At 41.5% G+C, this 15,968-nt stretch overlaps 1 protein-coding gene across 2 annotated transcripts in view; it reads left to right on the forward strand.

Annotated features, from left to right (window-relative positions):
• Positions 1 to 15,968, forward strand: part of LOC129701607 (evC complex member EVC-like) — a 48,006-nt gene that overhangs the window by 10,947 nt on the left and 21,091 nt on the right. For both annotated transcript variants that reach the window (XM_055642907.1, XM_055642918.1), the window contains exons 10-16: positions 2,108 to 2,256; positions 4,025 to 4,123; positions 7,729 to 7,941; positions 8,282 to 8,391; positions 10,732 to 10,942; positions 11,492 to 11,692; positions 13,522 to 13,666. In XM_055642907.1, coding sequence (XP_055498882.1) covers positions 2,108 to 2,256; positions 4,025 to 4,123; positions 7,729 to 7,941; positions 8,282 to 8,391; positions 10,732 to 10,942; positions 11,492 to 11,692; positions 13,522 to 13,666 — 1,128 coding nt within the window. The remainder of the gene's footprint in view (positions 1 to 2,107; positions 2,257 to 4,024; positions 4,124 to 7,728; positions 7,942 to 8,281; positions 8,392 to 10,731; positions 10,943 to 11,491; positions 11,693 to 13,521; positions 13,667 to 15,968) is intronic.

Below are 15,968 nucleotides of genomic sequence, written 5' to 3' on the forward strand. Positions count from 1 at the left end.
TACCCTGTAGATGACTCGATTGTAATCATGCATTGTCTTTCTGCTGGTGGACAAAAATTGCTGGAGTAACTCAGTGGGACAGGCAGCATATCTGGAGAGAAGGAATGGGTGACAATAGGTGCAGGAGCAGGCCATTCGGCCCGTTTTGGGTTGAGACCCTTCTTCAGACTGATGTCAGGGGAGAGATAGAATGTAGTCGGAGACAGTAAAGGGGCTGTTCCACTGCAGCGACCTAATTGGCGAGTTTAGAAGAGTTTGCCCTCGACTCATACTTGCAGCATGGTCGACACGAGGTCCTAGGAGGTCTTAGTAACTTTACTACATGCTCTAGAGTAGTCCCCGCGTACTCAAGGCCTCAGCTAGGTCGTGGCGTATGCTGAAAAATGCCTCTGAGTAAAAAAAAAAAAGGTGGCCATGGAAAAAAATCGAAATTTGTTTTACTTGTAGGTTTAATCGAAGTAGGTCATAGTAGGTCGGCATGTTATTCGTAGGTAATCGAGGGCAGTCAAAGGTAGTCGTAGGTAGTCTTCAACATAGTTGAAGGGAAATCGAAGGAGGTCATCTTCACTCTCCACTATTCGGTGTCCAATTTTCCCAAAGGTAGTCGAAGCTAGTTTTCAACATAGTCGAAGGAGGTCTTCAACATGACACACTTTCAAACTCTCCTAAACTCATCAATTAGGTTGTCGCAGTGGGACAGCCCCTTAAGACTGGTGGGAGAACTGGGAAGGGGGAGGGGATGGAGAGAGAGAGAAAGCAAGGGCTATTTGAAGTAAGGGAAGTCAGTGTTCATACCGCTGGGATGTAAGCTAAGCAAGCAAAATATGAGGTGGTTTTGCTCACCCTGACAATAGAGAAGGCCCAGGACAGAAAGGTCAGATTGGAAATGGGAGGGGAAGTTAAAGTGCTGAGCAACCGGGAGATCAGGTAAGTTAAGATGGACTGAGCGGAGGTGCTCGGTGAAACGATCGCCAAGGCTTCGCTTGGTCTTGCCGATGTATAGAAGTTGACTTTCTGCTGACTGGTTAGCACGCAACAAAAGCTTTCCACTGTACCTCGGTGCATGTGACAATAATATATAAATAATACAAACATAAATAATACATAAACATATTATGCAAAACGGTGTGAAAGAAAAATTGCAATGATGTTTTAGTTTGGCTTATTTTCACATGTACCAAGGTACAGTGAAAAGCTTTTGTTGCGTGCTAACCAGTCAGCAGAAAGACAATACATGATTACAATTAAGCCATTGACTGTCTACAGATGCATGATAAAGGGAATAACAGGGATAATGATTTGTGCAAGATAAAGCCAGAAATGTCCTATCAAAGATTGTCTAAGGGTCTCCAATGAGGTAGATAGAAGTTCAGGACCCCTATCTGGTTGCGGTAGGATGGTTCAGTTGCCTGATAATAGCTGGAAAGAAACTGTCCCTGCATCTGGAGATGTGCATTTTAGCACTTCTATACCTTTTGCCTGTTGGGAGAGGGGAGAAGAGGGAGTGGCCAGGGTGCAACTCGTTCTTGATTATGCCGGTGGCCTTGCTGATGCAGCGTGAGGTATAGATGGAGTCAATGGAAGGGAGGTTGGTTTGTGTTATGGTCTGGGCTGCGTCCACAATTCTCTGTAATTTCTTGCTGTCTTGGATGGAGCTGTTCTCATACCTTGCTGTGCTGCATCCCGATAAATCGCTCTCTATGGTGCATCTGTGGAAGTTGGTGAGAGTTGTTGGGGACATAGATAGATAGATATGCCATTTATTGTCACTTCCTAAGCCTTCCAAGGAAAACATGCCAAACTTCCTAAGCCTTCCAAGGAAAAGAGTAGAGATATTAGTGAAAAACAATTCTACAGCAAGTTCATGTAGTGCAAGAGGAGGTCTGTAGTGTTCTGTTGTCGTGACAGGATAAATTCAGGATATAAAGGGCTTGGTATTTCCACTGTTTCTGTTTATTTCTGTTGTGAAGAGGCCTTATCTGACAATTTTTTGTTTTAGCTTTTTAAAGCATTGTATCTGAGATTTCTGCTTGTACCATGCCAGTAGTACAGAAATTGTTGCTCCTTAAAACAGTTGTGTGACCGTGCACCTGCATATTCCTTTTAGAATTTGCCAAGCAGACCAAAGGCATCGTATCAGGAATGAACAAACGGCGCAGGACTCTGATGAAGAGACTTGAAGAGACACAAAGCGAGGATGCTAGGATTCAGATGGACAGGGCTAGGCAAATAATTGCTCCAGATGATTTTATTAAGGTCAGACTAAATAGATTTGAGATTAAAAACAGTGTTGATTCAACTTTGTTTGCAGCATGGAAGAGGTAAACTGGTACAGCAAAGGAATCATTTTCCAGTACACTCCATCAGCAAGTTCCCTTTTTATTTATTCACTGATTGAATCCACATATTTAGCCATTCACCTAATACTCTACGAGCCAGACTGTCCCATTTGCTAAAGGCAAAATATTGACTCTAGAACATATTCAATAATCAATTGATGACTCGGATGTGAGGGTGGCTATCCCATGCTAGCGATCGTATAATCTGGAAAGCAGAAATGGTTGAGTTCCCATGACACAAAAGGAGTCAGAAACTCGTGGTTCACCCTATGTTCATGTTGAGTGTCTTCTCAACAGTTCCTGTGAGCTGTGGTGCATTGTGGCTCCCTGCTGGTAAGTCCACCGACTGCCAGAATAGGAAGGGAACAAGCGTGAAGCTGCAGCTGCCCTCCACATTGCTGTGGTACACCCTTCCAAGTTTGGCAGCTGCTTGTTAGAAAGCAAAAAATGAAATAAAACCTGAAGAACAGTCCTAAAGCTTGCATTCAGCAATTTCTATGTTCTAGGTGCGGGCATGGTAGGAAATGTAATTCTCATTCCATTTTGTCTTGAGGGTTGTGCATGGAGAGCTGCCTGGTTGTGAGATTATCACCTGAAACTAATGTGGCACGGGATGAATTTAGGTTGAAGGATATGTCACTACCCCGAGAAATTGTTCCTTTTCTCCCCCGTTTTGTGCCATAGACAGGCAAACGTAGAACACTCTCAGCCCCTTGCATCTGTCGTAATTCTCTGATGCTGCCTTTTCTTCTCCATATGCTGGTTGTTGATTGTGTTATGTATGCCTTTCTGATAATATGCAGACAAATGTAAACTCTCATTTTCCCAGCATTTATTAATGCAGAATACTCATGCAACCAGCAAACAATTCAAAGAAATTTGTGAAATTTCATAAAACGTTTAACTGTGTTGTCTTGCAAAAGAGTCCAAACAGTGAATTTAATTTTGTATTATTCAAAATGAGTATAGAAAGATATTTTTAGTGTATACTTTTACATGAGGACAGTGCATTTGTATGCTGATTATCAGCAACTCTTTTTGACGATTGACGCAGCATGTAAGAGGAAGTAGTCATTTGATTTGTTATAGTGGTTTTTTATGTTAATACTGTTTAGCTGAAAAATAAAGAATTGCACTCAAAAAATATTGTTGAAAGAGTAAGGAGCTGGTATGTAGTTTGGCAATTTATTTAAAGGCTAATGCATAGAATACTATTGTGAGATGTAGTTACATTTTTTGAGCAATTCTCATGCAATCAGCAACACTCCATTCCACGTGGATGCCAGGCTGCTCTGGGTCATGATTCCTAATGTTAAATTATTCCATGCAAAGAAGAATTGCAATATATTAGTGAAGCTAGTAGTAAAATCTAATCATCCAATTCTTTTGTTCGCAAACATAAAAGGTCAAAAGTAGAAAGGTGAAGGTGGTGTTTGTCACTCTTGTTTATGTGCAGGATTTCATTCTTTAAAAAGGGACATCATTTTCATTTGTGTGTGTGTGTGTATCTGCTAGTTCTGCTGAGGCAATATTGATGCTGTTTTAAAAAGGTAATACCTATTAATTAGTTTAATTCTTCATGTGGTTCTTGTGCAAATGCTATATATTTGATTAGTAAGTAAGTTGAATGAAAGTAGTGGAATAGTGTAGTGCAGCACAAAATAATATAACTTTGGACTTGATAGAGTTATCATGAACTTGAGGACCACCACAGGCAGAGCCGTTCTGAAGTGGAGGATGAGGAAGATCACAAAGGTGCCAAGGCAGTTACTGAGCTGTGGAAGGTGAGATTCTAACGCATGCACTTACACCTCTAATTAATATGGTTCTCACTTTTTGTACATCTTTCTAAAATATTTAGAGGTTTAATTGTAGAATAGTTGTAGTTTAATTATCAGGATTTTTTGGTGTAGAAGCCTGAAAAGATTTTAAGTTTGGAGGGAAACATCCGTGATTAAAGAGGGAAGGTTATTGCAATTTTATTTTTCTCCAGTGGGAGAAGCTGAAGGAATCGCGGCTCTTCTAGTCTCTCGTCTTCCTATACGTTATTGACTTCAATGCCTATTCAATGTGTATTTTATTTTCATTTTTCATATATTTGATTAAATGCTTGCAAACTGATAGCCTTTATAAATTGGAAATACGCAGCAGTTCACGAACCATCTTTGGAAACAAAATTAACATTTCATGTCAATGACCTTTCATCAGAACTAGGATAAGATGGAAATTTAACATGTTTTGAATTGCAGAGAACTGGAGGTGAAGCATGCACGTGTGATGATGGAGGTTGAGAGATACTGCATGGCATAAATGATGCTGGCTGCGAATGTGTGGAAAGCTTGTCAATCTCAAATCTTTTTTGAGAAAATGGAACTGTAAAGAGATGAATGAGGACAGAGGAAAAAGTACAGTAACTATGAGATCAAAAAAAATACTGCAGTTGCCAGGAATCTGAAATGAAAGAATTGTTAGAAATACCCAGGGGTCTGTCAGCATCCGTGGGGAAAGAAAACCCCTAGTAAACATCTAACTCACTCTTAAACCATGCAGTGTTTTGATATGGACTGTAAGCAGGGAATTCCACATCTGAAGTTCACTCTGGGTGAAAAACTTTTTTCTGAGTAGTTGTAACAAGGCTAACTGGAAGATGAGATGGTAGCACACCTCATGCTCATTCTAGTTATGTTTCAGTAATTGACCTTGAATTAGTCGTAGGGGTTCACGTCATTGTATGATTTTAATCAGTTATAGTCTTTTCACTGATTGGATAGCACACAACAAAACTTTTTTTCCATACCTCTGGTGAATACATGAAAATCTATAGAGGGTACTTGAGGCCACTATTGTTATATTGAGGGAGTTAGATGTGGCCCTTGTGGCGAACTGTGCTGCGAGAAGGCAGGTATGGCAGAGTTGGATGATCGCCATGATCATATTGAATGGCGGTGCAGGCTCGAAGGGCCGAATGGCCTACTCCTGCACCTAATTTCATGTTTCTAAGATGGAAATTTAACATGTTTTAAATTGCAGAGAACTGGAGGTGAAGCATGCGTGTGTGATGATGGAGGTTGAGAGATACTGCATGGCATAAATGATGCTGGCTGAGAATGTGTGGAAAGCTTATCAATCTCAAATTTTTGTGAGAAAATGGAACTGTAAAGAGATGAATGAGGACAGAGGAAAAAGTACAGGAACTATGAGATCAAAAAAAATACTGCAGTTGCCAGGAATCTGAAATGAAAGAATTGTTAGAAATACCCAGGGGTCTGTCAGCATCCGTGGGGAAAGAAAACGGAGTAAACATTACACCAGAAACGGCCAGTTTTGATATGGACTGTAAAGGTTGGTTATCTGAAGTTATTGTTGAGTCTGAGTATTGTAACAAGGCTAACCGGAAGATGAGATGGTAGCATACCTCATGCTCATTGTAGTTATGTTTCTGTAATTGACCTTGAATTAGTCGTAGGGGTTCAAGTCATTGTATGATTTTAATCAGTTATAGTCTTTTCACTGATTGGATAGCACACAACAAAACTTTTTGCCATACCTCTGTACACATGAAAATCTATATTACTAAAACTATGTTCTTGACCGCTTTTGGCGAACTGTGCTGCGATTTCCGAGAGAATGCCGCCACCTACGGCCGTCATTTTTGGCCACCTCACTCAGAGCCCCCCTCCGCCGTATGTGTGCCGAGGATTTTTCCCGTCGATGAAAAATGACCAAGATATTAATGATTTTACAAAATTCCCCATTCTCTCTGCTGCCCCTGCTGCCGGCAGGGGGGAGGGACTATAAAACCAGGAAGTGGTGTGCCCCAATCAGCTCTGCAACATGGAGGTCTGAGCTCTGAATGACTGAACAAATGTCTACACAGCTGTGAGTAAGTACTCTTAATGTGGTTTGAAAATGAAAATATGGTTAAGGTTAGTTTGAGGAAAAAAGCACTGCCTGCAAATGGTTGTTTGGGGGGTTTGGGTTGAGTAAAAAGACTCTCTCTCTCTCTCTCTCTCTCTCTCTCCCTATCCCTCTCTCTTTCTCTCTCTCCCCCCTCTCTCCCCTTCTCTCCCCCTTCCCCCCCCTCTCTCTCTCCCCCTCTCTCTCTCCCCCCTCTCCATCCCCCCTCTCCTCTCCCCCCTCTCCTCTCCCCCTCTCCTTTCTGTCCCTCTCTCTGTCCACTCTCCCCCCTACTCGCCTCTATCTTTCCCTCTCCCTCTCTCTCCCCTCCTCTTTCCCTCTCCCTCCTCTCCTTTCCCCCCCTCTCTCTCCCCCCCCTCTTCCCCCCCCCCTCTCTCTCTCCCCCCTCCTCCTCTCCCCCCCCCTCTCCTCTCCCCCCACCATCTCGCCCCCTCTCCTCTACCCCCCTCTCCTCTGCACCACCCTCTCCTCTCCCCCCCTCTCTCTCTCTCTCTCCTCCCTCCTCTCCCTTCTCCTCTTCCCCTCCCTCCTCTTCCCCCCTCCCTCCTCTTCCCCCCCCCCCCCCCCTCCTACCCCCCCCCCTCCTCTCTCACCCCCTCCCCTCCCAACCCCCTCGGGGGCCTGGGGTCGAGGTCTTTCTTCAGACCTGAAGAAGGTTCTCGACCCGTAACATCGCCTATTTATTTCGCTCCATAGATGCTGCCTCACCCGCTGAGTTTCTCCAGCATTTTAGTCTACCTTCGATTTTCCAGCATCTGCAGTTCCTTCTTAAATAAAAAATAAAAGAATTTTTTGTACAAAATTTGGATTCATTCAAAAGGCCGCACTTAACGGCCTCGAAGGCCGCAGGTTCCCCACCCCTGATATAGACGTTGATTCAGTCCCTCCCACCCTAACCCTAATTAGGCCAAACAACGCAATACATTGCTGAAGGAACTCAGCAGGTCAGGCTGTATCTGTGGAGGAAATGGACAGATGACATTTTTATCTGAAGAAGAGTCTTGACCCAAAGTGTTCTCTGTCCATTCCCTCCATAGATGCTGCCAGACCTGCCGGTTCCTCTATCGGTTTTCTTTAATCGTGCCAGCTGTGTTTCCAGTTAGCTTAAATATATCTGCATGGTGCATTCACAAGGCTCCTTCAAATTAAAAAAAACAATCTCTTGTAGCCTACAGATAGAGGTATGAATGAGTTTGAAGGATGTATATTTCAAACTGCAAATAATTTGAGCAGAGGTAAAATGGGGTGTGATCTGCAGATGCTGGTTTACAAAAAAAGACACAAAATGCTGGAGTACCTCAGTGGGTCAGAAGAAGGTTCCCAATCAAAACATTGCCAATTCATGTTCTCCAGAGATGCTGTCCAACTCACTGAGTTATTTTTGCAATTTTTTGTGTTTGCTCTTTAGCTGCAGCTGCACTGGTAAGGAACTAACATGGCTTCAGTAAACTTTTCACATTGTTTCAAACAGAACCTGCAATTTGCCTCATCACGCACTATGGACAAATTGATCGAGGAGCTTTTTTCAGAAACTCTGCCCGATGTTAGTGAGGTATCCTCATCTACCATGAAAACCCTGAGAAACCAAATGCAGCAAGAGCTAAGTGCAAGCCAACAGGCAGCGGAAGAGGAAAGAAAATGGCATTTGACATTATCCCAAGAAAAACTGGTCCAAATGAAGCAGGTATGTGAACTAAATGATTTGCAGCCTTGGATGCAACTGTGGTCCTGGATTTCTGCCTGTACTGCTTTTTCTAACCACTTTTAAGTATTACATTATTAAAATATTGTCTCTTAAAGTTGTCTGGAGTGATAATACTATTGGTTTCATTTAACATTGGCAAAATCTTTCCAGCATAGAACCTCCCTTGATCTTTGCATCCCACAAGTAGTATTTTTTTAACAAGGAATTATGAGATATTCAGTCTGAAAGCAAATGTGTTAACTGACTATAACTGTGATTTGCAAATCATTTTGAAAAATATTTTCTTTATAAAATTTATACCTCCTATTGCAAAATTCAGGAATGGCTAAATGAACAGGCACTTAATTCAGCTAAACAGAAGCATCTGGTTGATTATCAGGAACAGATTATTCAAAATTTCCTATTGAAGCAGACTGTACTAGATGAGAAGTGAGTATGAATTATTCAAACTTGCCAACAGTACACACGGTGAAATAACTGACATGTTCTACATTATTCCCTTACTATATTTGTGTCTCTTTAAATATTTCCTATGTGCTTGAGACATAATTGTAGAATGAGCATTGACACTCTAATTCGTGCTGGCTACTTCTGATAGCAAAGCAATGTTCTTGGCTGTGAACTTGGAACTTCTTTGCTCTTTTGCAGTGCCTTGCAGCATCCATTGTCTTGTAAATGCTTCCTCCTTGGGCTACAATCTTCATCACCATCTCTCTCTCTGCCAGTGTTGCCAAGACTCGAGACACATGTCCAACAACCAATACTTATTGCCTGGGTCCCACCCTGTCTACCTGTTCTACAAATATGACGGACCTAACCACATTTTGCCCCTGGTTGTTGCCAACTTCAAGCGTGATGTTCTCTAACCCACCCCTATTGATCTATAACTTGCCGAACTTCCCTGTTACTTCAATAATGGAACCAGAAGAGTAAAGGTCTTGTACCATAGAATTGGCATTTGTTTTTAGTGATTGAACAAAAAACAAATTAAAAGCTGATGTTGCCTTGGGACTTGTGAGTGCTCAGTTCCACTGTAAAGAGTCATTGCGCAAACTTAGGGTATGTCACCTTTTCAGGCAAAGTATTACATCCCTTGCAAACATATACAAGTTTGAAATAATAACATTACAGCTGCTTCTTGTTATTTTCGTTTTTCTTTTAAACCTATCCCACTGATATACCATTTGGCAGACTCTAATGTCGTGACTTCTGTTCACTTTTGACTGCATACTCCATGAAGTTTAAAGAATGAGGCTGCTTTTGTAGGCTATTGATCATGCCCGCAATCTGTCTCTTTGCTTCACTCCCAATGAATCTTGAAAATCAAGTCTCTGTTGTCTTGAGAGAAAACAAAAAAGTGGGTTAACATATGATGAGCATTTCACCAGGCCTGTAGTTGGAGTTTAGAAGAATGAGGTGGGGCCTCATTGAAACATACAGAATAGTGAAACGCTTGGATAGAGCGGATGTGGAGAGGATGTGCCTGGTTGTTGCCAACTCCAAGCCTGATGTTCTAGTGGGAGTTTAGGACTACAGGTCATAGCCTCAGAATTAAAAGACATTAATTTAGGATGGAGATGAGGAGGAATTTCTTGATTAGTACGGATGTTGGGGAGGTTATGGGGAGAAGGCAGGAGAATGGGGTTTAGGAGGGAGAGATTGATCAGCCATGATTGAATTGTGGTGTAGACTATATGGACCGAATGGGCTAATTCTGCTCCTCTTACTTATGACCTTATAAATGTTGACTAGGCCATGTGAGAACATCCTTACTTATTTTTTCCAAATGGAAGATCGTAAGATCATTTCATTTGCCCAAACAAGATATAAGACCTTGTTTTTTACATTAAATCTGTAAGATGGTACACCTATATTTGTACATACTGTTGAATGTTTTTTCCTAGTTTGTACTCCAGCCAAAGTTTGGAGCAAGCAGCCAACAACTAGGATGCATCACCCATGGTCAGTCATGATCGAGGGGGGCCTACAATGAGTTTAATATTAATAATAATAATAATAATAGCTTTATTTATAAAGCACTTTAAAGAACTGCAGTTGCCACAAAGTGCTGTACATGAGAACTCATGGACAAGAAGTTATTACAAACCATTAAAAACCGTAAAACAAAGGACTATAAAACAGTAAAAATTAAAAGACATTAAAAGCACTAAAAACAGGAGCAATGTCTCAGCCAGTGTCGAAAGCCAGAGAATAAAAATGAGTTTTTAGGGTGGATTTGAAGATGGACAGTGAGGGGGCCTGTCTGATGTGCAACGGCAAGGTGTTCCAGAGTGCCGGAGCAGCAACAGAAAAGGCTCTATCCCCTCTGAGCTTCCGCTTAGACCTCGGTACCTCAAGGAGCAGCTGATCAGCTGACCTGAGGCACCAGGCAGGAGTGTATGGGTGGAGCAGCTCAGAAAAAATCATACTGTTGAATGTTTAGTCCTAGTTTGTACTCCAGCCGAGGTTTGGAAACAAATAAAATAAATTAAAAATGAACTTGTTTTAGAGTTTGTAGTCTCAAGTCTGGAAATAAATTTTGACTTCACTTCCTTCAATTCTGAGACGTTGCTTCCATTTCTCTTATGAATGGTTTGGAACTAGCCGCTCTCTTCCCTAGGCACAACATAAATCTTTTGACTATTTCCCCACTTGTGCTGATCCTAATCTGACCCGAATGGCTTTATTCATTCAAGTCACAAGAGTAGTTTGGTTAAAAGTCTGAAAAATCTGCATAGATGCAACTGTTTTTCATGTTTAATACTTTAGGATGTCTAACCACATTGTGCTGGAGCAGAAGACCGCTTTACAGTCTGTGGTTAGACAGTTAACTGTGAGACATCTTAGTCTAATGACACTCAAGGAAATGAAGCTTTACAAGACGAAATGTCAGCTGGATGAATTAGGGGAACAGCAATCGAAAGAACCTCCCATTTGGGATGAACATGAAGATGAAAGCAAGAAATTAAAGGATAATCTGGTACCAAAATCTGCTCGTCAAACCTACCACAGATGAATATTTCATATTTTCTGCCATTACTTTAATTTAAGATTTTCTTCTCACTTTTGTAATATTTAGGTCTATTTTAAAATTAAAGTATGTTATTGTCAGTGCATTCTACATTAAAGAGATTGGGTGATGTTTTCACTAAAGCAAAGGATACTGAGGAGAATGTAATTAAGAAATATAATTTTGAGAGGCTTTGGCAGGTTAACAGTAAGGATTTTGTTTCCTTAGCAGAGTGACCAGTAACTGGAGAAAATGTACTTCAAAATAATTGGCATAATAATTAGCAGTGAGTATAGCAAAATGTATTTCAAAGATGGTGGAGATCTAAGGCATGGAGATTTAAGCACTCACCACAAAGTAGCTGGGTGACAAGATGCAGGGAGGTGGGATTGGAATGAAGTTCATTTTTGGATTTAAGATTCCATTGTCCACAAATTGAAAGAGAACCTAAGATGACATCACTTTGGCTGTAAGATAATTGCATTCGATATGTTCTGCATTCTGTGTATATTCTGATAGGTGTCCAGATTGTCAAAAGAAAAGGAGAAGTTGTGCCAAGAGACTGAGTCACTTCTTCACCAGCAACTCAATGCCGAATCCCAGGCACTCATGGATCTTTTGCAGCATCACATGGTTCAAGTGATAGGCCATGCTTTAGTCCAGCAAACTAGAATCAACTCAGCCAAGCAGAATCACAAAGACCGCACAGATAAACTCAAGGTAATATTCCTGAGAAGCAAACAAAAGTCTTATAATCCAATCTAAGCTAAATGTAATTGGAAATGTATACTCTGTTGCAGCCAATGTACTGTTATTGTATTGTGCTGGAGAAGTCAAGTTAAGTCAATTTTATTTGTATAGCACATTTAAAAACAACTCTCGTTGACCAAAGTGTTTTACATTGGTGCAGGTACTAACGTGTTACAAACAGTGGTACATAGATCAACAATACATACATAGATACATACATACAGCGCTCCCTCAGAGGACCTCAAGAAAGGCTTAAGAGTAGAAATAAGTTTTAAGTCCAGACTTTTGAGTCGATGGAGTGGGCAGTTCTGATGAGAAGAGGGATGCTGTTCCATAGTCTAGGAGCTGCAACCGCAAAAGCGCGGTCGACCCCTGAACTTATGCCTGGACCGCGAGATGGTCAGTAACCCCAAGTCGGCCGATCTGAGGGACCTGGAGGTGGTGTGGTGGGTAAGCAGACTTTTGATGTAGGTGGGGGCAAGCCTGTTAAGGGCTTTGTATACATAAAGAAGGAGCTTGAAACTGATTCAGAACTGCACAGGGAGCCAGTGGAGAGAGGCCAGAATCGGGGTGATGTGGTCCTTTTTCGGGTGCCCGTCAGGAGTCTCACTGCGGTGTTTTGGACCAATTGCAGGCGGGACAGTGTAAGGGAGTTGCAGTAATCAAGGCGGGAGGAGATAAAAGAGTGGATGATCTTTTCGAGGCCGTCAAATTGGAGGAATTGTTTTATTTTAGCTTAGAAGGTCTTGGAATCTTTATGTAGAGGTAATTTTTATCATATTTTAGGGTGAATTTTAGTCTTTCCTAGACGGTTAATGATGAGTGGAAAAATTAATATATGTTGCACAGATGAAAGGCAGCAGGCTGACCTGAGACACATGTATGCTAACACATTACCTTGTGTTTATAGCTTAAATATCTACTACTAAAATATCAGTGCAGTAGAGGGCGCCCTTGTGCATTATATCTCAGAGATTATTCAAGCTTTTACAAAAAGGATAAAATTGATAACCTGTATCCAAGTAATTTGGAAAAAGAAGCAAGAACAGCAAATTCAACTCCAAACATCTTGCATGATTGCAAAAATGGTTAATCCCCATGCATGTTGGTATCTACATGCTTCCTGATCCACACTATGGTACAATATGGTATGATAGAATGTGGTATAGTCAAGATGGTTTTACCACAGCTCAATATTTGATCTCTAGTAAAAATCAACTTTGCATGAGAGATACAGCAGGGATGTGTAGTCAGTATAATTAATGAATAACTTCCAAAATAAACTGGGTAGAGACTTGAGGGAACAAAGCTTGTGGGGCTATGAGGATGGAGTAGAGGCATGAGATTAACTGCCTTATTCTGCACATGACTGTTGTTAGCTTTAACACCGGAGAATTTGGTGCTGAATTAATTTGATACTGCAGGATTTTCATATAACAGAGTCCACAGGCAGTGCACCATGTTGAAACTGCAACAGTAAAAACAAAAATAACCTTGTATCAAGGAAGCTTGCATCTTCCATGAAACAACCTCATTGGTTTTGGAGGGGTCTCGACCCGAAACTTCACCCATTCCTTCTCTCCAGAGATGCTGCCTGTTGGTTTTCTTTTTGCTTTAAATTATTTACTACAAAGTGTGTTTAATCTTAGCAACTAAATGTCAAAGTGTGTTAAAAAATGTCAATGCAGTAACTGTGGAGCCAAAACTTCTCTTAATCTCTAGCTTTGACTAGGAGGGTTTCTCTACAAAACTAGAAAATAATTGATCAGATTAAATTGGTGTGTTTGATTATATTTTAGAATCTATTGGTAGAGAGAGCGACAGAGAGTGTCTATGTGACCATGGAAGGTGCAACTGGACTGATCCAGAATTATTACCGACAGATAGACAAAATGTTGGAGCTCTACAGAAAAGACAAAAGGAATCAGCTGCGATCGCTGCAAGGTGTGTCTAATTGTGTTTCCTTTTTATTTCCTGTCCAAGTGTGCTGTTGAGTTGGGTACTTTTATTATATTGAAGTAACAACTTGTAAAGTATTTTCCTTTATATTTGATTGCTTTGACTTGCAGGTTGGGCACATGTATTGTGACATTATTGTGACTAGCATTCCCAGAAAAACCTGACCATAATGGAGAGAGCATGTTGACAGGCCACAGTAAATCAACGGGAGTTAGCGAGCATTGCATGCAACAGCATTAAGAAAGCAAAACCAACAAAATTTTTACTCATTTTAAAACCTGTAATTTTGTGCCTGGCAGCTGGGTCAGTTGAGTAAATGAGGATAATTTTTGCATGTTGAGATTTCCTTTATTCTTGATTAAATTTAAACATCAATTTAAACATTGTTTTTAATATCAATATTTAAAATGTTGTTTAACACATCACACAATGTTTTAAATATTGATATTAAAAACTTTGGGTATTTTTCCACAGTCAGTGTTTAGGAACCTGCTTGCTGAATAAAGAATATAATGCATTGAAACAACCCCGCTAATGTAGAACTGGTAATTACATGGATATACTTAAAACAACATGTACAGGGGTGGGGAAAAAAGTGAGCTGGAATAACTCAGAAGGTCCGGCAGCATTCCAGGAGAATATGGATAGGTGACATTTTGAATCTGGACCCTTCTTCAGCCTAACAACCTAAAGTTTGCCTCAGACTTAGTCAGTTGAAGCAGGATCCTGACCTGAAACGTCATCTATTTGTGTTCTCCAGAGATGCTGTCTGACCTGAATTACTCTCGCACTTAGTCTTTTTTTTTTTTTTTGTAAACCAGCATTTGCAGTTCCTTGTTTCTACATATACAGAAGTGTCGTCATACCTGGTCCTGTATTGTGTACTAATGGAATCCTGAATGTTCCATCCATCCCAATCCACAATCTCACATAACATTATCAAGATCTATCTATCAGTTAGAGTAGATAGTGGTGATGTTAGGTTGACATCTTTAGATATGTTAAGGGAAAAAGAATAGCAAAGTCAAAGGCAGCCAAGGGTGAAATTATTATGTGGAACAAGGAAATGGCAGAAGAGTTGAACAGGTACTTCGGATCTGTCTTCACTAAGGAAGACACAAACAATCTCCCAGAAGTACTGGAAGACAGAGGATCTAAGGGGGTAGAGGAACTGAAATAAATTTTCATTAGGTGAGAAATAGTATTGGGTAGGCTAATGGGACTGTTGGATGATAAATCCCCTGGGCCTGATGGTCTGCATCCTAGAGTCCTCAGGGAGGTGGCTCTAGAAATAGTGGACGTATTGGTGATCATTTTCCAATGTTCAATAGATTCAGGATCAGTTCCTGTGGAGGATAGCTCCCACTTTTCAAGAAAGGAGCGAGAGAGAAAACTGGGAATTACAGACCAGTTAGCCTGACTTCGGTGGTTTGAAAGACGCTGGAGTCAATTATTAAAGAGGTAATAACGGGGCATTTGGAAAGCACTAAAAGGATTAGTACAGCATGGATTTATGAAAGGATAATCATTCTCGACTAATCTTCTGGAATTTTTTGATGATGAGACAAGTAAAATGGTTGAAGGGGAGACAGTGGATGTAGTGTATCTAGACTTTCAGAAAGCCTTTGATAAGGTCCCGCATGGGAGACTGGTGACTAAAATGAGAGCACATGGTATTGGGGGTAGGGTGTTGTAAAATGACTTACTGCACACACAAGTCTTTTTACTGTAACTGTTTATTAACTGAGAGTTAACACTAAGCTGTAGCTGTCCGTGGTCATCACTGGAGCTAGAGAGCGAGCTAGAGGTGGGGACACTACAATTATACTGGAGATAATGGGGAGTGGTTAGTAATGGGGAGGTCACTATGGTTAAGGGAACATGCACTGATCTACATCCTTCCTCTTAGAAACAAAAGCATGGCAGGTACTATACAGAGTGACCACGGCTCATACGCTACGAACACCAATCGCACCGGCAACAGTATAAAACTATGCGAGCTCCCCGTAGCGGACAGGCGGCTTGACCAGCCGGCCAGAGCGGGTGCGTAGCGCCGCCCTCCTCCTCATCGTCGGGAACAGAAGGGACAGCAGCCGGGGGATCGGCAGGAGAGGCGGGCGGTGGAGAATGCGGGGCTCCGGGCGGAGAAACAGGCTTGGCAGGCGAGGCAGGGGAATGGGGCATCGGCGACCGGGGGGCTGACAGTTGTGAGGGTAGGGTGCGCGGCATGCGAGGAGTTGTCGGGGCGTGAGGGGCAACGGGAGTTCGAGAAGAAATGGGGGGGTGG

The sequence above is a fragment of the Leucoraja erinacea genome, chromosome 1 (assembly GCF_028641065.1).
Source record: "Leucoraja erinacea ecotype New England chromosome 1, Leri_hhj_1, whole genome shotgun sequence".
Taxonomy (NCBI): domain Eukaryota; kingdom Metazoa; phylum Chordata; class Chondrichthyes; order Rajiformes; family Rajidae; genus Leucoraja; species Leucoraja erinaceus.